The following is a 24,378-nucleotide window of genomic DNA, read 5'->3' as shown; positions in this document are numbered from 1 at the left end:
GCCGGTGGAATCTTGATCGAATCAAATATCTCATTATTTATTCCATGACAGGATAAGCCACTCCCACTTCAAATTCAAATGCAATTTGAAGGTAGCTAGCTAGTTTTTGTCACTGGCTCAGCGGATGCTCTCTGAGCGTTAATAATAGAATAATAACTGTACCAGTATCACACAGACACTAAAGAGACTGTAAACTCTTAGGCCTTGTTTCGACTGCGGGCAAACCTGATTCATAAAATCAAAAAATAACCTTTTCTCTCTACACTAATGTTTGCAAGTGATGAGATCAGATTTGATGTAGACATCCCCAGTGGGTCGATAGGACACCGATTTAATGTGACCAATATTTGTGGGCAAACAGGATGCCAGTGACGAAAAAAAAAAAGATATTTTCAAATTCTATTCGGTTGTGGAGACATTCCAGAAATCAGCTTCAAATAAGACATAAAACCACCTCCAAATATGGTTTTGATGATATTTAGAAAATTTGGATTTCATCTTGTTTTGGTAATCTAGTTGCTCCAAAATCAATCTGGATATAACCTGGAATTTTCAGAACTCTGATTTGGGCAGGCAACCTGAACATGAAAATGAAAAGAACCCAATGGGATTCATTGGTCTTAAGCAGCAAAGCCTCTTTATATCTGCGGCATTCATGCGTGAGTGAACTCATTACTTTAGTCCTTCTTCTTATATTTGTTTGGTGACATCAAGTCAAGCTTATTTCATCAGTTCATCATAAGCAGATCACCAGCAAAATACAGCAATGTCCCAAATTAGACAGACATGTAGGCTACCATGATTAGCACTGAGACTCAAGTGACTTCCACAAACTGTTGTAAGTCTTGTTCTGTAAAAGCACGTCAGACTTTTCTGGAAGACTTTGTTGTTGGTGTTGTAGGGGAGGCAAATTTTTCTATTCTGGAAGCACTCGAAGAGATTAAGGCGTAATAAAGTGGCTCCAGAGAACGAGGCTTCCTGTCCTGCTGGATCCGTCTTACAGTTCGTGATAAAGGAGAGTTGTCACTTGTGCTATATAAATGTTTTCTATACTGACTGTATACGGCTCATGTGTTTTATCTATGTCTCCCAGCCTATGATTGGGTTAAAGCGGGCAAAACAAACTGCCAGTGACATGTTGTCCGTTGTCGTTTGATCTATGAGTGTTCTCCAAAGCGAAGAACTGAAAAATTGATCGAACTCTTGCCATCGAACCGATTTTTTTACATGATGTAATTCTCACTGAGGAAAGAGGAGTGGTTGTTGTGAGAATTGCCTCGGGTACACATGAATCAGCTTTTACCTTTTTTCATCTCTGTACCATTCAAACTCTGGTGTGGGCACAGCGGTGGCTTCACACTGCAGCGTCCCCATGCGGCCCACCTGGGCCTCTGAGCTCTGGGCTTTCTTTATTGTCGGAGGGTCTGCAGAGTCACACAACATTTACATTTTAAAGTCAGGAACCAAACCACATCTTACATACGGCAAAATCAAGCTTACCGGCATTTCTTTGAGGCACTTAAGATTGCCTTTTATCATTTCTTATGTAGTCTGTACCGTAATAAGGTCTCTATAGAGGTCTTTCAAAGGCTGACAAAATTCTTCACATTGAACTTCACATAAAAGCAAATGTACAAATAATCCAAAAAAAAAAAAAAAGCTTGAATAAAATGAAGTATTTTTCAAAAGGTTGTTCTGCGTGTTACATGTTTTTAAAAATTTAGTCCATTTACTGGCTCTTTGAAGTAACAGCACAATAAATGCAGATGGAACTGTAGATAAGAAACAAATTCAGCATCGATCCTACATACACAACAAAATCCATGAACGGGCCCCCTTTCATTTGTAATTAAATATAAAATAAAAGAATTGCCATAAATTACATTGAAAGACTATGCATGCCATTCATCACATCTTCCACACACCACTGAAAAGATGCAATTTGGCTATCTTCTGAAATTTTAAGTGTCTCTCAAATGATGATGTAGTGCAAGAAAATTACTCTGGAAATGGCAAAGTTGCAATCAAAGATCTATCTCTGTCTGCCTGGATTCATGATGAGAGAACTGAAGGGTGCTCGGAAACTTTGAAGATGCAGACTTTCACTCTCGGCCTCACTGTGTTCTGCATGTTTATACTCAATCTTGACTTTTGTATGCTTTTACTGATCGGCGTTCCATTTAGAATATACACCACTCAACATCCACTTCATTAGGTACACTTGTACAATCTAATGTGATTCAATACAGGCCTCTCTCATAAACTCTGCCTTTCATTTAACTACATATTTATTATTGGTGTTGTATTTCACATGGCTGATCACACAAGAAGTGTTTTTGATATTTTGTCCACTTCATTTACATACATGAGAGGGCAAAAATCCTTTTAATATAATGCACTCCATGCCAGTACAACAGGTCCACCCACTAAAAACTCAATATAAAACTTAAAATAGTATTATTACCTTTCTGACTGTATCAACCAAAACAGGGAAAAAAAAAAAGTTTGAAGGGCCAAATTGATAACATTAAAAATAATGATAAAGGTATCGTTTTAAAAACCCTTCTAACTCAACCCAAGCTCTAATAATGACAGAGTTGAATGATGTTGTTGGAATCCCTTTCAGAGCAATTTGATGAATAACACAAACACCGACAGAACATTAAATCAGTGTCCACCATAATTTACAGGGAGTCAGTCTTTCAACATGGCAGATGACAAACGGCGGAGTGACTCATCATTGAGAGATCAGCTGCCTTATGTATGATTAAAGAAAATGTATATACTAACTTTATAAAATACTACGAAGGAAAATCGTATCTCGGATGCAAGCGGACTCCCCCTCCGCATCAACGCTTTAGCTGTTACTATTAGCAGAGGTGAGGAGATATTGAGAATAGCTTTCGTGAAGCCGTATCCTTCAACTTTTCTTGTCATTTCTCTGAGCAGTGCATGCACAGCTGCAATAAATGAACTGCTGGTGAGACATCTGGGGTGTACAGCAGGAGCTTGGCGCCACTGTTTAGAAAATTGTTTGTCAGTGTGTATCCTCTCTAGAAGGTCGTGTGGTTAGGGATGACGTCTTGCCTCTCTACAGCTCCATTTTGAGTTTTCACAAAAAAAGAACAACACTGATACTTGGATATTTTCTCAAGAGGGGACAGCTTTAATATGCATTCCACCTGAGGAAAATGACCCCGCAGCTCTGAGAACAAAAAAACGGGTGAATGCAGCAATTTGCCGTCAGCTTCTGGTGCTTTCTGTTTCTGACCCACATCATGTGACGAGTGGCCATAGTACAGGTTTGCATGACATGAACACCTGGCCAGTGAGTGTTTTGTGGTCTGTGATTACTTACAGTTAACAATCACGTTGACATATTTGACATCCGGTGTGGCCACATCATTACTGGCCTTGCATTCATAGCGACCTGCTTGGTTTCTCATGATACCTATAATGTCCAGGTACTCCTCTCCATCCAGCGGCTCTGCTGTAGAGAAAGAGAGAAAAAAAAAAGATGGGATGAGTATTTGATCGAAGGAGTAGACAGATAAATAATTTACAGCAATTTGAACCAAAACATGCCCCGACATTTACACTCCAATACAAAGGAGATTATGCAAATTTTGACGTAATCTGATACTCAACACCTTGTTAAACAGTTTCATATGAGTTTGTCTGACAGCCTCAATTAACAGAGGAATTATATCTGTAAATGTCAGAAGAAAACAAACCAAAAAAAAACAAAACAAAACAAAACCTACAAGCACAAGGAAACCACAGAGACTGTCAGACGGATATCAGACTAAATGTTTAATGAGAGATCCAGCTAATTAGCCATGTACACACTGCTCTAACACGGTGTCACACTCGAAAAGATCAGCTATGTCTTATTAAAGATTTTCACAAGGGTCAGGAAGAGCAATGGCACATTCTTTGCCGTGTTGTCGTGTTAATCTTTTTTCACATCTGCTGGGACCTTTGGGGTGATATCATCATTTGTGATACCAGTGTGCCATTAAAATGTATTTGACACAGAAGTAATCATGCTGTATATGATAATAGCCCGTGTGTAGACACAGCATTTTCTTTGACTTGTATTTGCATTCCACATTTAAATCTGATCAGAAAGGAAATAATTGGGAATTGCAAAAGCATCATGAGGAATCATCTGCTTGTACGGGGTGTACCAGCGGGGTTCATCTCTAGGTATTTCTCAGAAAGATACAATTATCTGCTCTGTATGAGAGAGGGAGCCTCAGAGGACCTGGCAGATGTAATAAAATCGACTGATACTTCCCTTAATCTAGGAAAATAAGGAGTGATGTAATCTTGGCTGTGAAATTAAATTGCGAGGAGAAGATCTATGTGGTGAAGGAAGGAATGGACTTTGTTACAACAGTAAATCAAAATCATGTTTCAAAAAAGGAGCTGCAGGACTGGTGAAACCAAAGTGCTGCACCCATGATAGAAAAAAAAGCTGTTCTGCTTTGGTCAAAACACACGCGCGCATACACGCATACACACACACACACACACACACACACACACACACACACACACACACACACACACACACTGTGCCACTTCATGCCATAGAGCTCACAAGACCTTCTACCAAGCTCTAACCCCAAACATCAACAGAACTGGTCTCGCTGTTTGAAAGTGAAATATCCACATCGTTCAAATGGAGTCTGTGATGGAGACAGAGGTCAGCTGATAGACTAATATATCGCCATGATTGAAAGATCAGTGAGATCATGATCAAAGTCTAAACCAGATCATATTCAGCTTTCCCTGGATGAACTGCTGGGGCAACATGATTGGAGAGGTATGATTGAAAATCTGTTGCCATGGAAATTCCATTGAAGCTCAATCTCTTCTTCAGGGCTATTGGTTTGGTGCTGAATAAGGAGAGAGAGAGAGAGAGAGAGAGAGAGAGAGAGAGAGAGAGAGAGCAAAACAGGTGACTGCTAAGATCAAAGAATAGAGAAGATAGACTGGAGGAGGGCAGAGAATTTAAATGAGAGATGAGAAGACGGGGCTCAATTTGTTTAAGCGGACAATTGAACTGTCGGTAATCTCACCTGGTGTGTGTGCAGTCAGCTGCTAAATCATAAAGAGTGAATGAAACATGATTTATTGTCCCAAGGAACAATTAATGACAATGCAGTGTTTCACGAGTCTTTGCCAGCCAGGCCTTAAGGGGGCCCTAAGCAGAATTTGATTTTGCCCCCCCCCCCCCCCCCCAACACCACCATCACCACGCAGAGTAAACTGTGCTTGATGATTATTGACACAAATTTCACACTACAATCACACTATTTTCACGTATTAATGCAAACGGATGGTGAACTACTGTCAGCCAGGCCACAGATGCATAAAGAAACAATGGTGCCCTTTGTTCAAGAGTGGGTGGAAACTGGATCAGGGGTCTGGGGGTCCACCCCCATAAAATTCGGAATATGGTAATGTGATTTCTTGTATTTTGGTGCATTTTTGAGCTGGCCAGCAGGAGAAGGGCAATACCTAAATTTGTTCAGATTCACAGCATTTTGCTTTTGACTAATTGAGGTATGACTTGGCTTGGGCCCTTTGACCTCTTGGGCCTGGAAGGCTCATTCATTATCCCTGAATTTCTCACATGCCAAAAATGTTTGGGGCTCCCCTCTAGACTTCTGGCCCTTGGTAGACCCCTGTATTAACATAGTTGTTATTTACACCAAACCAGCCTGATACTGTAACTAAGTGTGGTTTACTGAAGTTAAAATGAAAAATAATAATGACTAAAACTATGGCAAGTACCATATATATGTATATTGATCATGAAATCAGAATTTTCTTGTATTGAATTATTCTTTCATTCATTAAATTATGCTGTCACTTCTCTGAGATATTTAATATGTTTTAAAACAAACAAACAAACAAAAAAAAGCACAAAAAAAACCCCACTCGACCCCAAGCAGCCGCTTAGTTTGCTTATGCTTCAGGCTGGCCCTACACACACTCACACTCACACACACACACACACACACACACACACACACACACGTGCACAGGAGAATATCACCTACTGCATGTGATGTGTGTTATCTATTTAATGAAGCCTAATCAAGACAGATTGGTTAATCTGGTCTACAGGGAATTGATTAAGGTGCATACATGTGTGCATGTGTTTGCAGATGCTGGTGTGTGGAGGCTTAATGTCTTCATGGTGAGTGTGAAGCATGCATGGACTGGGGCGAAGACACCTTGAAGGTTTCCAGGGGACAGCGAGGGCGGTGACTGATTCAAAGTATGCACATTAGAGAAGCCCCATGAACCCCGAATTACATTACATTATATCTGTATTTCAATGCTAATCTGGATAAAGATGAGAGAATGGCAGAGAAGAGGACAGCAAGTAAAGGACAAAGAGGTTTTTTTCTTAGCCAGGCTGCTACTGTGGCTCACACTAACATTTCTCATGATCAACAGAGGAAGATTTTTAGCTTTACTAACTGATAAATTGCTGATTTAAAGCCTCTTCAGTCACATTTTCCATCGCATCGTAACCATGCCACCAGATTTCATACAAATAAATGGGTTATTTTTAAGGTTTGTGTCAGGGGTCTAGGAAGTATAGGGTTGGTAGTGTCACCGGCTCATTAGCCGCCAGGAGACACACCTGGCAACAGTTTTTGTTTTTGTTTTGTTGGTCTTAGATTGATCACATACCAGGAGTGAGTGAAGGCAAAACAGTCCACACACAAGAAAAAAGAAAATGGAAGCCTTTACACACCATGAGCTGTCGCTGTGCATGCACACTTGATCAACTCACACCAAGGAACAAGCTGGCTGAGTGCGTCTGCAGAATTGCTCCAGAGAGGTTGTCTGGCCTGAGTGAGCTGGTCGCAGGTAGCTTAAATTGTGGCTCAGCGGTGAGTTAACCTACTCACTAGATAAGGGTGGCTGCATTCACCCATCCAAGGATACACTTCTACATGTAATGCATCACACATGGAGAGGCACCAGACTACTGGCTTGCTAAATCATTTGATGCTACAAACTACACGTAGCCGGCAGACGCTGCACTGCGACCTCAACCCTGCATCAGCATGGTGGTGGCTTTTATTAAAAGTATTTGCCAGGGCCATTTAAACATGAAAAAGTAAATCCTAGAGGAAGGTGACACATAAAACCCCTTAACCCACTATGGATATCCGATATTATTTAGAGCACTTATTTTTATTGTTATACAATAACAACAACTTCTTGACATGACATCCACATTTGGAAAATGTCTTATGATAACGTCAGGTGAGGTTTAGGCACAAAAACACTTTGTTAGGAAAGACTACAAACACAATTTTGGTCCAACAATGTTAGAAAATACTGTGGTATAAAAAGGACTCGAACAAGACACGCAATCAACTCCTGCTGTAAATTACAATGTTTGTCTGTAGCATCCATGACCCCAGAGCCACAGTGTGGTGTTTTTAACACACACACACACACACACACACACACACACACACACACACACATTGCTTGGACCTTAGATCACATTTCCATGTTGCACGTGTATTTCTCCAGCCTTTCTCCTGGTATATTTGGAGTGGGGGCATACAGGTGCCAGTTAGCCTTCAGCTAGACTAACAATAGAATTCATTTGAGAAAACATGTGGCATCTACTTTTTACTCAGATAGAAAAACACGAGAAACTCATGCTTGCATGCTTGTGTTTTCTGACCACTGAAATTTTAGGTAAACTGCTGCTTGTCAAAATATAAAATGTACAGTGATTTGTCATATGGGTGCATCTCGCCATGAAAATGATGGATGCAATTATGCAAATTTGGTGCATGTATTCATTCATAATGTATTCTGGGCTGCATACCTAAGTTTAGAAGTAAAGAATTCATTGGATACTGCAGAGGGATGTATAGTCAGCCTACTGGAATCCTAAATAACCTTTGTAAGGCTTAGTGATTGGAAGCCCTATTCCTAAATAAAGCACTGAAAAATAATATATTACTGTCCATGAAAACCCTTGAGACAGCAAAGTTGCTGGTTCTGTTTCTGTTTTGTTTTTTTAAAAAAATGAAATAGGTTCCTGTTAAACTTGCCTTTCACCTCTACGTGGTCGTCAAGCTCAATTTGTATTCCTGACATTGTCTAATTTGCCATGCATGATGCCGCGAGCAACGCTGGAAAGACAATGTGTGTAATTGCTGTCTTTTTCCAGACATTATACCATTGAAAGCCATGAAGCCTTTGGGATATGCAACAGCCGGCTTTGGAAGTCAGTTGGGAAGAATTGAGGGGCCTGGAAGAAGTACACATCTATGAATGCCTGCTGGATACTGATTTGCATTGCACAGACAGTTTCAAGTTTATGTGGAAAACTGTGAGTTGTCCATGTTGGTTCAAGTACTCTAGGAGTGAGGGCCAGCAGTGGCACAGGACAACAGAGACACGTTCTGTCTGTCCATACATGCGCATATGTGGCCCACCTAAACAAGCATGAAAGGGGACAGGTGGGGGGAAGGAGGGGTAGAGCCAGAAGAGCTACAGAGGGGATGTGAATCTCAGCTTCAGCTAGCAACTGGATGGCAGTCATTTGCATATGCTCATGCATCATTCATCAGCGTTACCACAGTACGAAACATTACATTTATTTTGCAAATGCTAATTTATGTTAAGCAGCTGATTTGAGAAACTTCAGAGCTGAGTAGCATAAAAACTACTGCGACATTTATTTTCTTTTGTCTGCATGAGTGTGGCTGTGTGAGTGTATAAGTGTTTCTGTATGTGCACATTCCATCCACTTGCCTCTAGATCTTCATCTGTGTGTGTGTGTGTGTGTGTGTGTGTGTGTGTGTGTGTGTGTGTGTGTGTGCTTGATGTGTTTGAGGATGTGTGCACTGTGTTTGGACTGTTAGTCCTGGCTATCGGACGTAGCCACATGGCAGCTATCATTCTGTAAGAAATCACTGACTTAAATGACGGGTCACCACATAATTACTGACTAATCAACAGGTTTCTCATGGAAAATGACTGCGCAGAAACTAATGACAATGTGAACAGCACACTCATGACTTCATTGACAGTCCACTGCAAAAAATAAAGATCTTATGCAATGCAAATAACTATCGACAAGGTAAATATGTGCCAGGCATTGGATTTGAGTGAAATTTTGCTTTTAATGACTAAACATTTCTTACAGCAGAACTAAGATGGTGTCAAGGAAAAATCAAACTTGAAGACCTACAAATGGCTCCAACAGGGTGTGTCAGAAAGAGATTTCAAGTAAAGAAACAGAGAAAAGTCCTGCGCACTGTATGAGCTTGCAGATGGAACTGACTATACTTGGTAATAGGGAGAATGTTTCAGTCTCAACAGAGCTTGTCAGCTGCCACTGCATAGCAGACGACATGCTCGCTACTGAGTGTAGAAAGCTGTGGTCACTGCAGTTTTGATGGGATAAATGGATGTACTGTAGGTGGTTACCATGCAGGTGCAGCACAAGCCAGCTGTTGACTTTGTGTCACTACTGGTGTGTCGGCTTCCCATTTCTATCATAAAAAAATCCCAAAACATTTTAACACATCGGCGAGATTGCGCTAACAACTTTGCTGTCAAGCTGTACCGGTAAGAGTACTTGTTGGATTGTCTTCAGGGCTAAAAAATGAATGACTGACACATTCAAATAGGTCATCCTCATTAATTCTGCACATAACATGTAATTACCACTAAATCTATAATGAAAGCATCAATAATCAGTATTCTAAAATGGATATACAAAAGTTTAGGATACATTAAGAACAGGTACTGTAGTTCATGCTTGGTTAAACTGAGTATAGGAGTGCTGAGTAACCACTACTTAAATATAATTAATCATTTATTAATGATCTTTGTGAGTCTAAAGCAGGGAAGATGTAGTCCCTTTCAAATGCATAACTTAGCATTAGCTAAGCTTTAGTGTACACTTATTTGACAGTGTCATCGATAAGTTGTGCTGATGCAGAGCAGGACAAAACAAATCAAAGGATATATGTCCTTCCCATGTATCCATCTGGGGTGCAAGAAGACAACTTCAGATACCCTATCAAAGTGCAGAACTATCTATTAAGGCTTATAAAACCAGCAATTAAGAAAAAAAAACACAACAAGCCCTCATTAAAATTGTAAGAAAACAGCTAAAACCTTAAATCCTCCAAATAAAAGCAGCTAAAAAGTCCCTGTGGGATTCCTCTAATGTGCTGTTGTTTTGCTTGAATCTTTCGCTGTCCTGTTACACTTGGCAGCGATACTGTATATCTGAGAAAAATCCTCCTTGAACAACACCCTTTCAGTAGTCTGAGGACAAAAGAAGAGCTTCCACTTCTTTTCACAAGCCATTTGCTGCCACCGCTGCTGGCGGTGCAGAAATAACACAGGTGTTGGAGCCAAAAGCAAGATGGCTGTTTATTTGCCGCTTCTTGAGCCGGAGAAATGATACGCACAGTGGAGCGCTGCAGCCGTCTGTTTTCCTGAGCGCTGCCATTCCTCGCTCTATCTTGTTTTCCCACTCTCTCCTTCTTCCTCGGTGCCTCATATGCCTTTGTTATTTTTTGAGGCAGCTTCAATCTCGTCCTCACTGTGCGCCGTGTGCCTGTTCGTCCTACTGTATGTCTGAGGCTTTAAAAGGATATTAATTGTTGATAAAGCAAGTAAGGTTTGAGTGATGCAATTCCCATGAGTCCACTTTCTTTTACACACTTACCACATAAACAGATCCAGGCTATTGTGGGGCACCTTCACTCAGGACCAGGCTCAACGGGCGTTTGATTACCATGGGAAAAGGAGTTTTGTTTTTAGGATAGCAAGGTCAGCCACTGAATGTCAAGTCTTTTTTTCCCCCTCCATCATCATCTTGATCTCCCCTTTTACGTCTGAGTCATACACACACAAGTGACAGTGCATAGACAGAGAGCATTACTCATCCGGTTAGACTTTTTCACGTTGCAACCAATCAAGTGAGACGCTCATATACATCGCTCCATTCCTGCGTGTGTCATCAGTAGGTGACACATTAAGATACAAGGGCTAGGGTGCGCGTGTCTGATTAAAGGGACGTGTTGACAGTCGGCCAAGGCTCTACCCTGGCCGTGCGCAGCCATCACTTCTCGTGACCGTGACTCCATCCGTTTTATGTAGTTACTGAGTGTAGCATCTGAATAAATCACTTGTATATCACCTGCCGACTGTGGAAAGACATCTCCATTTTCTTGGACGTTAGGTTCCGTGTCACTAGCGAGAGCTGTTTCTCAGTGCCAAAGACAGACCTTCACCACTCTCTGTAGTACACAGTATTTAGTGTAAAATGCTCAGGCTATAGAAATATCTTCAGGCGAATAAGGTAACACTCATACATAAATTATGTTACAATAGCTTAATGATTTTACTTCTTACATGTAAATCCACCCACTCGGGCAATGGAATGTTGATGCAGGCACTCAAACCATTTCTAAGAAGTCTTTGAAACTGTTTTCTCTCTCCCCTGATTTTTTGAGTGTCTGATTCAAGCCACCTCTTCCTCAAACCCTCTCTTCCTGAGTCTATTATTCCCTGTGCTCCAACAGCATCCACTTTATATGGGATTACCACATTTGGACTCGCTTGAGCACTTCTTGTGAAATATTCTTATTTAATTTCATAGGGGAGAGAGAGGGAGATTTAGTTGGTCTCGGGACATTTTTGCTTAAATTGCTTTAAAATGTTTTTACTATATTTCAGTACCTCCCATGATATAGGCTCTTCAGTTTTTGCGAATTATTCTTCAAACTCCAAGTATTTTGTTTTTCTTTTGCTCAAATGTTTGCCCTGTCATTGTCTGTAATCAGCAAAGCTGAATATGAATGATAAATGTGTTATTCTAATTAGGAAGGATTATGAGACAGAATCAAAGCGAACAGTCTCATGGAAGTATTTATTTATTTATTTAGTGTATTAGCCTCCAGAGCAGCGTCAGTGCTGCTCGCCATCTATTCTTTAAATCTGGGAACTCTTCAAGTTTTGTTTTGTTTTTTTCCCTCTCAGTTGGCGTTATAATGGTGGTGAGAGTGCTGTCAATCTTATGTCTGTCAGAAGTGTTCAGCTGGTTTGATTGATAGCAACTTCAGACACCTCAAACAATGTAATTGTCCCTCTTAGTGTCTGGTACAGAAGTAGCAGATGTTACAAACCGACTCCATAGAGATATTGGAAATGACCATGAAATTGGCCATGGACTGTTAACACTGTATCGCACGGTGGTGGTACGACATCTCTTTAAATAAAGCGCCAGCACAGTGTCGACAAAAAGTCACTTAGGGGTGCTTGAAATTCTTAGTTCACATAATGCTTTGGGAGATTTTCGGTTGGTAAATTCCCTTGAATTGTTGAAATTCTCTAGAGTTTATCCGCCGTCTAAAAATGGGAGCTGCTTTTAATTCTTGTTTATTTAGGGTAAATTTTGATTTACTCAAGGGCATGAAAGACCATGAGGACACCACATGACCCTGGAGGTTTCTGTACCTTGCGCATGGATTTCAGAATGGAGCGTTTTCATTTATTTACATGTGTTTGGAAGCTACGTCCACTTTAATGTGAATTAATTAATCTTGCTCCTCTTGTGACTTTCCGAATGCTATCATGCGAAATGGAGAATACTGACAGTCGTTTTGTAGAGCTTGCTCAGATGCAAAATTAGCACACGCCCCTTATTACAGGATGAGTCATCAAATGTCTTTACAGCAGGAAAAAAGACATATATTGGGTATATACTGAATAGATAAAGGAATAATTGAGGAGGGGGCATAAGATTTAATCTTGCAAAAAAACCCACTTTTTTTCAATTCACCTTTAAACAACAGACTCTTCAATCACCTCTCCTCCAGGCTACTGCCACCCAGAGGCGATGTGTGGCTCCAGGCTCTCCAAAAAATGTGCTTATATGGACTTGAAAGAAAGTGCTGAGTTGTCCTTTCCAGTTGTGTCTTTAAACAAGTGTGAGCTCCAGCATTGGGCAGGCCCAGCAGTGCCTACATCTAATGAGGCTGGGCCGACATGGGGCACGCTGTGCTCATGATGTTCGGAGCACCGTGTGACGGCAGACTGTTTTTAGACCAGCTGCTGATAGTGCTGATTGTAAACAAACAAGTGAGGAGGAATAGTCAGCAGATCTCAGACCTGCTGAGAGACAGATTAGCAGCTGTGTCCTCCTGTTTCCCAATGGGCTGCAGCTGAAATGACTGCACACACAAAGACAGATGAACACACACACCTTAAGACAGGGAGTGGGAGGTATGACCTGGGTTGCACTGGGAAGGACCTGCCACCACCTTACACTTCACTCCAACAATCAGCAGGCTTGTCTGCTAGTCTCTGCCACTGACAGGCTGCCATACAATGATTTGTGTGTGTGTGTGTGTGTGTGTGTGTGTGTGCGTGTGCCCTTCCTAATCTGCTCACCCATTCCTACAACACGGGAGTTATACTTCTTAGGCACCTGTGCATCTCCACACTTCCGTTCCCTCCTGAGAGGCAGAGATAGGTGTGTGTCTCAGCTTGTGTGCACGAAGTGTATGTGCGCTGTCCTCTCCAGCTCCATGTCTCTTCCCACAGACAGTGAGATGAGGTGCAGAGAGAACAACTCAAGTGGCTGTCATACTCCTCCGAGGGAAAAGATGGGAGGATGATGGAAAGTGGGGGAGACAGTGAGAGTGAAAATGAGGAAGAAGATGACAGGGTGACAGCTAAAGATGGCTAGATAAATAGTTACAGAGAGGAGCAGGGAGAAGGCTTTCCAGAGAAGGTGACAATAGACTTTCCAGAGCTCGGTCTTGGAGCATGGTCAAAGCTGCTACGGCCTGCAGAGGAGGGACGTCAAGGGCACTCAACATCAAACTTCTAAAAGGCTGGCATGCCAAGCGCTGTAATAAAAGGGTTATGACTTCAATATTCAGCCAGATCATATAGCGTAGGAGTTTGGGCTGCTGTCCAAATCAATTCATTTGGACAGATGTCTTTGTTGCAATGAAAGTGTTGTCGTAGATTCATAACTCACTGATGCTATTATCCTGAGCACCTCCGGGGTTACATGTCTCGCTCAAGGCCTCTGCATCAGTAAACATGTCTTCTGATGGACAGGTAGAGAGGCATTCACACAGTAGTTAAAAGACACTCTTCATGGCCACGCAGCAGCATCGTAAAAAGGCTTCTTTATGACTAGAATTTAAATCATAAGCTGCACTTCTTCCACTGCAAGCTCCTCCAGATGTGTGCGTCTTTGCTCGAGTGGATCCGAGGTTCAGTGCTGCGGTGGTCCTCCCTGCAGCACTAAATGACTGACAAACTCTATTACACCAGAGAGGTGAAAGAATCTTGGATGCATAATTGAACATTAATTAACTACTGGAGTTACTATAACTAATGATAAGAATGATTGCCCATCTAATGAAACTGGCCATTTGCATACTAAAACACTATTCGGCTCCTTCTCTTGCATGTCCCTCTTTGTTCCTTCCTTCCAGCCCTAAGGGTAGCGTAAGTTCTTCCAGTTCTTTCTCTTCCACCTCTGTGTGGGTCCTTCCTGTGTCATGGAATACCAGAGGGAATGTATTTTTCATACTTGTCAGACTTCTATTTTGGTGGTCTGAGAAGTGAGCAGTGAAAGATTCCTTGCTTGACCAGCAGCTCCATTTCCCCCCTGATCGTGCTCAGCAGGGCGCCATCATTCTGCCAGCCTCCCACCAACCAGTGAGGACCTTTGGCAACTATTCTTGGGGAGTTAAAGACAAACACACACAACATAAACACACACACACACACACACACACACACACACACACACACACACACACACACACACACACACAGAGAAAGAAAAGACAAATACAAGACAGTGGTGGACTGAAGCTGGGAACCAACCAGCTAAAGAAATCATTGCTAAAAGACTTGCAGATTTCAACACATGCATGCACACATACATAAAAGCAGACCTTGAGGGAATTTGCAGTGCAGTGTCACACACATGTATTCAACCTTTACCTGACATACACACACACACACACACGTACACACGCACAAACAAATACACACACACACACACACACACACACACACACACACACAATCACTCCGCTTTTTTCTTTCATCTTCTTTCCTTCCTCCCATCCAGCTGAAAACCCCTTCACCTCTGCTCCCACCTGCCCCTCCGTGCTCTATTGATCATTCTTCTCACAAGTCTGAGCAATGAGCTGTTCAGTCAATATTCACCAAAACACCCACGCACAAGCTGAACAAATTGTGTTTTGATAAAATACAAGAAGTACAAGATAGTGTGACACCTACAGTATGCCCACTGCTGTATACGGGTAAACCTGATGGCACGCTGCTGTTATGGAGCATATTCCCAGGCTCGGTCTGCTCTTCAAAGTGTCTCCTTCCCTCTTTCAGTGACTGGAGTCAAAGGAAACGTATCTAATGAGACATCTGACAAAAAGTTGATGTTTGTTTGTAGCTGGATCTAAAGTGAAAGGCCACGAACCAGAAACAATACTGTATTAGTCCTTTAAACTTTGTTTCGCTTTGGCAATGTCAGTTGAAAAATAAAACCCTTTCGATGAACTGATGTATGTGCCAATTCAATGAGTGCCATCATTTGTTCTTGATCCGATGGAATCCTTATACATAATGAGACATCACCTGCCTCCCTGGCATTTTCTGTTATGCTTAAAGGGTTCAATGTCTACCCAGCTATAGTCCTCCTCATTCCATCTAATGTCTCATGCAGTCTGGACAAAGAAAGTCTAAAAATCATTGCCTCTTGACTGCATAGGAACACATTAGAAGAAACCAGGGAAAATGGATTCAATTCAATCCTACAATTGTTTAATTATATCCATAACCTGCATGACTTCTTGCCTCAATGGCAAATACAATAGATCTAATTATGTGTATACTCACATATCCTTGGCAAAAGGGAAAGACTCTTTCTGATTATCTTTCAATCTAACCAGAATGCCATTTTGTCATTAAGAAAGCTAACATGTCTCTTATAATCTAATTAGCTTTGTGAAAGCGGAGCGATGGAAGCAATAATAACAGAGAAATAGGATTGTGCGGCGCTGAGAGGGCGAGAGAGTGGGAGAGAGATTCAGCTCGGATGGCTCGTAGACAGAGATGACAAGCGTGTGCATTGCAGACACCCTGAGAAACCCTGCTATTAACTCACTAGTAAACAAATCCTCACATGGAATACTAATCGAGAAGTTGGATAAATCGCCAGTGAGGAGGCATCGTCTGTAACTCAGGTTATACGGGCCTTTACCCCCGAGCCCTTGAGGAAAAAGTTTTACAGCAGACATTTTCCAGAGCTGTCTGCAGTTTGATGACTCTCAGGGTTGTTAAAGTTAGCTTGTCATTTTGAGTTTCACAGTTTTGTCAGTTTGATTTCATTTTGTTATTAATAATTTTGTTCAAAGCCTGTATTTAGGGACATATTGCTTTTGGAAAAAAAAAAAAAATCCAAAATATAATTGCATCATATATTGGTTTAATTGAATTAATCCTCTGCAAAATATGCACACAGGACTCCCAGCTGTCAAAGATGACAGAATCCCGCAGTTTAGATTTTACCAACAGAATTTTGGAGTCCAAGAGGTAAAATAATTAAACTGTCATTTCACAAACACTAATTTAATATGTCTTTTGTTAGACCGGCACTTAAGAAAATGGGCAGCTGTATTTTTAGCTGGAGCAGAGTGCTTCATGAGACCCCACAAGTTTTTATTTTTTTAGACACGTCAATCTGAGGGTGTCACGTTAAGGCACAGGCAACAACAATATCCACGGTGCAAACAATAAAAAGGATGGAGGCTGTCGGCTGATACAGTCTCAGACAGGCAGCAGGAGTTTTTTAGCATATAGCAGCAGGGACTGCTAGCGTATAGCTGCAGGTCATGTAGCATATCTACATAGAGGAATATGCATTTTTACAGGGCTTTTACCTGAAAAAAAAACATGATGTTAAAAATGTTTCCACTCTTTGCACATTAAAGCAGACAGTTCTGTCAAAGCTATGCAAAGTAGTTTACTTTAATTAATCTTCCACTGAATTTTGAACACTCAAGTTCAAAAGAGGATTTCTAGTTAAGAAGACATATCATGCATGAGTGAAGAAACAATAAAAAAAAAAAAGAGTTTGCTGCTGGAATTGAGATGAAACATTTTTGTGTTTGGGTAAACATTAGATTTTGGTATGCATGCAGTCAGGGTTCCAAGCGAATGGTGCAATCTTTGTTTGTTTTTGTACGTATGCATATTTGTGTGACTTGAGTCACTTTTTGGAGACGCAGCCGAGACTAAAGACCAGTTAATTGGTGAAGACATGCAACTGGGGACAAACGCAATGTCTGTCCTCAATTAGACATGGTGGTTTTTTTGGGCGACGTGACACCTGACTTGAGTTCTGAAGGTTTGTGACTCTTGAATGATGAATTCATTCAACATGTCTTGACTGGAGGGATGAATGCCTGTTCTGTTGACCCAACACCTTACTAAGGATCGTGCTGCTGTTGTTGTTGTTTTTTTTCTTTTATGATGTCACCCATCTATAGCTGAGAGCCCCCCTAGCTGAGCCACGGTACCTCACAGGCAGACGCAGGTGTGAGGCAGTGACACTACAGGAAGCCAGACATCATTATCTTGCTCAGCAGTTCCCAGCACACGCTCAAACAGGGTTGGACTTATAGATTTTTGAGGAGAAAGACACACCTCCATACAACAGATATAACAACAACAGCGTTGTTGTTTGCAAATGGTTCATTCCTTCCATTTCAGGAGCCACATTTAGTGTACCTGTGTGGGTATAGACATGTTGCAGCCCTGAAAAGACAGAATTTTTCCTTTATCACGCACTTTCTGCTTCACTATTCACACTACTCGAGGGAAGAATGAGGACTTGTCAAGGGTGATGTGCCCACTCTCAGAAAAGAAATAAAGAAAAAGCAAGAAGAGAATAATGAAAACAAAAGCTACCATATGGAAGAAAATGCACAGAACGTGCTGAAGAACAGTTATGAAGGATGAAGCAGCTTGAAAAATTGACTTTTCACATTCATTTCCTTGGAACAAAGCTTAAATGAGCCATCTGAACCCTGAAGCCTCTGAAGTTGCAGGAAGAATATGAATATAAGAAAAGCGGCTCTTGGTTTACTCCACAGCTCAGAGCCAGTCAAATCCACATGGTTCGGAGGACTGGGCTGAACAAATCACCCCACTTTAGTGCAAACAGACAAAAAGTTGCTCTAGGTGTAACAGCCAGATGTATTTGATAAAACATGCTTGGAGTGCTGAGAAAGTGCTTCAGCAATTGATAGACATATAAATAGACAGGCTCTCCATCAGTGGGAGGCTCTTATCAACCTGAGATACTGTCAAGACGAGCATCTCCATCCATCACACGACAAGCTTATCAGTGCATGACGTCATTCTTTTTTCCTTGAATTGGGTTAAAAAACAAATTGATGTCAGCTCTCTGAGGCCCATATGAACATGGTGGACAAACGAGCCTGACATATACGGACATCCTGACAGTTAAAATATGTGTAAAGCCATGACAAAAAATACGCCCAAGTTACTGGCCGATATTATTGTAGGATTGTAAAAAAAACCAAAAACAAAACCATGCAGACTTGTTTACTTTTGCGTGAGGGCAGCACGGTGGTGCAGTGGTCAGCACTGTCGCCTCACAGCAAGAAGGTTCCGGGTTTGAGCCCTGGCTCAAGCACGGGATCTTTCTGTGTGGAGTCTGCATGTTCTCCCTGTTCCTGTGTGGGTTCTCTCTGGTACTCCAGCTTCCTCCCACAGTCCAAAGACATCAAGAGGGGACGAGGCTGATTGATACTCTAAATTGACTGTAGGTGTGACTGTGAGTGTGAATGGTTGTCTGTCTCTATGTGTTGGCCCTGCGGTGGACTGGTGACCCATCCGGGGTGAACCCCGCCTCTCTCAAGGCTGCTTGGATAGGCTCCAGCCACCACGTGACCCTTAACAGGATAAGTGGTAGAAAATAGTTGGATGGATGCATGGACTTTTGCATGAGTAAAACAAGAGCATTTTTTCATTGAAATATCTAATAAATCAAACAGTGAATGAAGAGTTATTGGACTTCTTTACAACCCTTGGAGCCCCTGTGTCTTTTAGCTTGTTTACATTTTGGCAACCATGGTGGACTGAAAGAAATGCTGCCTTGGCTGTTAGCACTTGCTTCCATTAGCCGTGAATAACTGGAGTAGCTACTTACTAAAGAACAAGATTAATGTTTATGATTTCAATCCATCGCCAGAGAGCACCTTTTATGTATGACTTCGAACAGGATTTATGGAGTTTATCCTCTGTTGGTATAAGTGTATCTTACATGACTGTAAAATGTGGGTCCGCATGATTGATGCAAATGTGTATTGTGATTTGACTGAATTACAGCTCGGAGTAAAAATCGGTGTGATGTTTGTGGTAAATCATGTCTGTCAGGTGACATGGAAAAAACAACACAAACAAAACACATGACTCATTATCTCTTCATTCTGAATAATGTGTTTGCATTTGTTTAAAATCCTATCTCTTACACACGTAGCACATCGCATTTCATTGTGAAATAAATGAACACGGTGAAAGAATCTGACAGACACATCGATGATGATGAGAACTGATCCCTACCGGAAGGGTTGAGCAGCCGCCAGGTGATTAGAGGGTCCGGTCGACCACTGGCCAAACAGCTGAGCGTCACATTACTGCCCTCGTTCACTGTCATGTCTTCTGACATCTTGTAGATGTTGGCTGGAACTGGAGACAAAACAAACATTAAAAAAAAAGAGATTAAAAGGCACGCACAGACCTCAACTGCAACTTTTTAAAGTTTGTAACTGACTTTTTTTTGTCGCTTTTTTCTCACAACTTCAAATATTTTCAGAAGAATTTTCACTGGAGGAAATAACTGGGATTTCCCTTTTAGAAAAGAAACCCGGCTACTTCCCTGTGCCAGCTCCTTTATGATAGCTTCATAGAAACTCTGTGAACTGAGGTTAAATGCAAAAACAAGTTGACCTTAATTCTCTCCGTGAACTTTTGAAAAGCTATTGAGAATATTCTTTTCCCTATTTCTGTAGCCCTCAAAGGTACTTAAATAAACTTTCTCGACCCAGGATCCTAATATGCAACTTAATCTCTCGCCCGAGGACCAGTGCTCATGAAAACAGATTGCTTCTCTTGTCAAATGGGGGATTCAACAGATGCTTGGCACCGTTTCTGAGTTCAAACACGTTCTTTTAAGAAGAATTGTCTTTACTATACAAATCAAAATTTTTCAGTTGAAGAAGTGTGCGTGTGTATGTGACAAAGAAAAGTAACGCAGAGCATCACAGCCCAGCGTTTAATGATCACCCCTGCCATGGAATCACCTTCTACTCTGACTGGTCCCACTCCCACACAAACGAGCGCAGAGAGAGAGAGAGAGAGAGAGAGAGAGAGGTATGCCTTTATAGAGGCACTGCAACTCGGATGAATTCAAAAAGGTATAATCTGTTTTACGAAGACTCAGTTGCAAAGCTGCAATCAATCTTGGCGGCTGTAGAGGGCATTCATCACAGCTTTCCCACGAGTCTGGGTGAATTGGTTGGGATAAGGTATCGCATAGGCAGATCTGATGCCAGAATTACCAACAATGATCAATGGACAGAATGCACATGACTCAGACAAATTAAGAGGAGTACTTGTGATAAGTACTTTTACTTTTCTAATTTCAGTCATAAGTGTGTGTGTCACACACTCTCCTGGGCTTTGCATATTAGACCATGTCGCCTTTCCTCCCCTAACCCCATCAGTCTCAAGGAAACACTTAAATTAACCCAAGCATGAACTGATTGTTGTATGAGCAGAATGAGCAAGCATGCTTGACAGTAACTCTTCCTCGTGAGACACGAAGCAACACAATACAAGTTTAGTTGTGCACCACTCTTACTCTCATTCATGTGTGAAGAAGAGCCATTTGTTGACTGTTCTTCACTAAGACTAACATCTGGATTTATTACTTTGAACAAAATTCTTTTTGCTTTACTACATTTTTCAATTTGTTAGGATTAGAGCTCCAATACAACATCTTATCAGGTGATGATGGAATTATTAGAAATCAGATTTTACCGGATGCTGAACCGAGCTCAATTCTCTATCTGAATGTGCAATAGGACTAGCTTGTCAATAGCTAACATTGCATGTTGCATATAATTAATACGCGTTTTCAATCGACCTGTTCTGTGTGTAGGATTCCCAGTTATAATTTGTGTTTATAACACCAAGTGTTGCTAGTTGCTGCCCACTCACCCGACAAACCAGTGGCTCCACGTCATGCTGGCTAATGTGCATTCACGGTTCAGTTAAATGAAGTACATCAGTCTTCTGAGTGTTCCTCAGCACAGTGTGAGAGACTGCTGCATCTGTGTTTCCAGAGAGGTGGTTGGCTGGGCTAATACTTCAGAGAGACACAGAATAACCTCGCTAGTTCTGAGCAAAATGTGGGTGGCAAGTCAAGACGATGAAACACAGACTCTACCTGCCGCGAGAGCTTACGGAGGTTGTTGTTATAATGTAAAGTGAATGAACCTGTTGCCATCAATGAGCAGCAGCTAGCTAATGCATTCTTCATGACTGCAGGGGATTGGAGAAATCTCTGGTCTTTTTTCTTAACCATGCTTCTGCCAGCATGTGAATTTTGATAAAAACTCCCATAATTAACAGAAATGTGAAGAACTCCTATTATCCCCACATGGAAAAAGGTTCACTTTTTTTTTTTTTTTTTAAGTTTGCTCATGGTGCTGTGTGGTTTAGTACAGCCTTGTGGAACCACACAAAACATCACAACCACCGCCTTCAGAATCGCAAGAAATTGATTCCAAGACTTGATTTTACTGGTAAACCGAAATTATTCAATAAGCTACATGATCGTCCACATCGCCGTCTTCAATTCACATCCCTATTTTTTCAAATGAAGACAGAAATTTAAGTTGAAGCAATTTTAGTTCATGAGGACAAAGAACAAGAGAGCGAAACAAGACAACACACGCATGTGCAGGAAAACATCATCATGATAAACTATATTTCTGTTACTAGAGCTTCTATGATTACCGTTTGTTTTGTGAAAGTCTCACTGTTTTCTGTCCCTGTGTCTCTCTGTCCTTGTCTATCTTGTATCCTTTTTATCCGTCCCCGTCCCTTTCTCTTTCACCCAAACTGGTTGAAGCAGATGACCGTCCATACAGACATGGTTCTTCACACACAATATGTTTCTATTATGTACTGTATATGGTTAATGTTCACCAATGTTAAAACATTTATTTGACAGAAGATCATGAACAGACGGAAAAGTCTGCTACGCGTCAGCCACTGGGTGAAGTGTTGTTTTCACACTTGCGCAACTAGACAATTGTCCACTGTCTGTTTTTATCTACTTCACACGTCCTTGCTGGTCAGATGCAATGATGAAAATAAATAGGGTCCATCACCTTAACACTCCTTTGACTGTGTTAATAATGTCATCAAGTTCATATGCAGCATTAGTTTTTTTTATGATGTTCCGGGTATGGTGCGCTTAAACAATTTATGCGCTTTCCACTGATTGCGCTGAAACGGTCTCCCATATATTCCTAGCTGAGCAGCACTGAATGTGATTTGGTTCCTTTGATGAGAAAGAAAAACTCTGATTGGAGTTCAACCAATATACATAATGGGTCTGAACAAAGCTGAATCTCAGCTAGGTTGATATAACAGAGGTTCAGTTTTATGTAGATTCCAGCAGCACTGCACTGTGTGATACCTCGGAGAAGGAAAGCAGTCAGTTCGTCTCAACACTAATTAGACTGGTGATTAAAGTAGGCGCACCAGTGGAGCAGTGTTCCGTACTCTGACCTCTTATTCCCAGTGATGAAACAGAGCTAAAGGGGCTTAAACCCCAGAAAATGAACCTGCAAAATAAACATTTAGCTAAAAGCACTGAAGCAATTTGCTGCATTTGAGGACTGAAAGAGTTTATGCCAAAGTCAAATAAATTATTAACACATACTGAGCTACATATTCTTTTTCTTTTTTTCTGTTTGAGGGGACTAGAAGAAGGTGAAGATTCAAGACTCAGAATGGCAACCTTCTTTATTGAGTGTTTATGTATCACTCCATATTCCAAACAAGCACTTCTGTATTTTCCCTTCAATGTTAATTTTGATGCAATACCTCAGTAGTTCCCAAACTTTTTTAAACCCTGCAACCCTGAACCTTTCATCCCCCTGCTCTCTAACCCCTTGGTCTCCACACACTCATGAGATGTTATGTTTTGCAACATCTGTAAGAGCCTGCCTTCTTGCACTGAACATACAAAAATAAAATGGACGAGATGCTATGTTTCAAATACATCCACCCATCCATCCATTGTCTTCCACTTAGTCCTACATTAAGGGTCGCGGGGGGGCTGGAGCCTATCCCAGCATTAACAGGCGAGAGACGGGGTTCACCCTGGACAGGTCACCAGTCCATCACAGGTCCAACACATATACAGACAACCGTTCACACTCACACTCACACCTAAAGTCAATTTAGAGTATCAATCAGCCTCATCCTCTCTTGATGTCTTTGGACTGTGGGAGGAAGCTGGAGTACCAGAGAGAACCCACGCAGGAACAGGGAGAACATGCAGACTCCACACAGAAAGATCCCGAGCCTGAGCTGGGACTCGAACCCGGAACCTTCTTGCTGTGAAGCGACAGTGCCAACCAATGCACCACCGTTTCAAATACACTTAAAATTAAGATGATTGCATGCATGGCAGTGCTATAAGAGCTCAGTTTCTACTTTAAATCCCACATTTATCAGTCTCAGTGGAATTAAACCATTAAAATCTGTTGGTTACCGATTTAGAAAGTACAAAGAGTAGCACAATCAAATGAAAAATCAAACAAAAACAAACAAACAAACAAAAACCTGGTGAGGAAATTACTTCTCTGCCAGCTCTCGACAACTCTTTGTCCATAAACAGGGCACTTAAAACCCAACTGCTCCATTAAATTTACTCAGTGGCCTGACAATAAAGAATTTACAAAGTGCTGCTGTTGAAGGTGCCTGTAGAAAATGAGGAGCTGTTCTGTTTTTAAAGTAGGTACAAATTATTTATATGTATCTATATATGTGTGTGTGGAAAGATAGATAGATAGATGGATAGATGGATGGATAGATAGATAGATAGACAGATGGATGGATAGATTATAGATAGATAGATGGATAGATGGATGGATAGATTATAGATAGATAGATGGATGGATAGATTATAGATAG

The 24,378-nt window shown here is 41.3% G+C and overlaps 1 protein-coding gene and 1 long non-coding RNA gene across 4 annotated transcripts in view; both read right to left on the bottom strand.

Annotated features, from left to right (window-relative positions):
• The window catches only part of lsamp (limbic system associated membrane protein), a 455,226-nt gene that overhangs the window by 14,173 nt on the left and 416,675 nt on the right, over positions 1-24,378 (bottom strand). For all 3 annotated transcript variants that reach the window (XM_086215878.1, XM_086215877.1, XM_086215879.1), the window contains 3 exons: positions 19,726-19,851; positions 3,359-3,490; positions 1,304-1,424 (listed from right to left, as the gene is read on the bottom strand). In XM_086215878.1, the coding sequence (XP_086072004.1) occupies positions 1,304-1,424; positions 3,359-3,490; positions 19,726-19,851 (379 nt within the window). The remainder of the gene's footprint in view (positions 1-1,303; positions 1,425-3,358; positions 3,491-19,725; positions 19,852-24,378) is intronic.
• On the bottom strand, positions 10,430-11,384 carry LOC147254282 (uncharacterized). Its single transcript, XR_015118142.1, has 3 exons — positions 11,222-11,384; positions 10,748-10,916; positions 10,430-10,662 (listed from the first exon to the last, which is right to left on the bottom strand). It is a non-coding gene; the product is annotated as an uncharacterized LOC147254282 (long non-coding RNA).

Source organism: Aulostomus chinensis, chromosome 10 (genome assembly GCF_037954235.1).
Source record: "Aulostomus chinensis isolate RoL2024-O1b breed Wild chromosome 10, RoL_Achi_v1.0, whole genome shotgun sequence".
NCBI lineage: Eukaryota > Metazoa > Chordata > Actinopteri > Syngnathiformes > Aulostomidae > Aulostomus > Aulostomus chinensis.
This window is presented reverse-complemented; position numbering and strand designations above follow the sequence as displayed.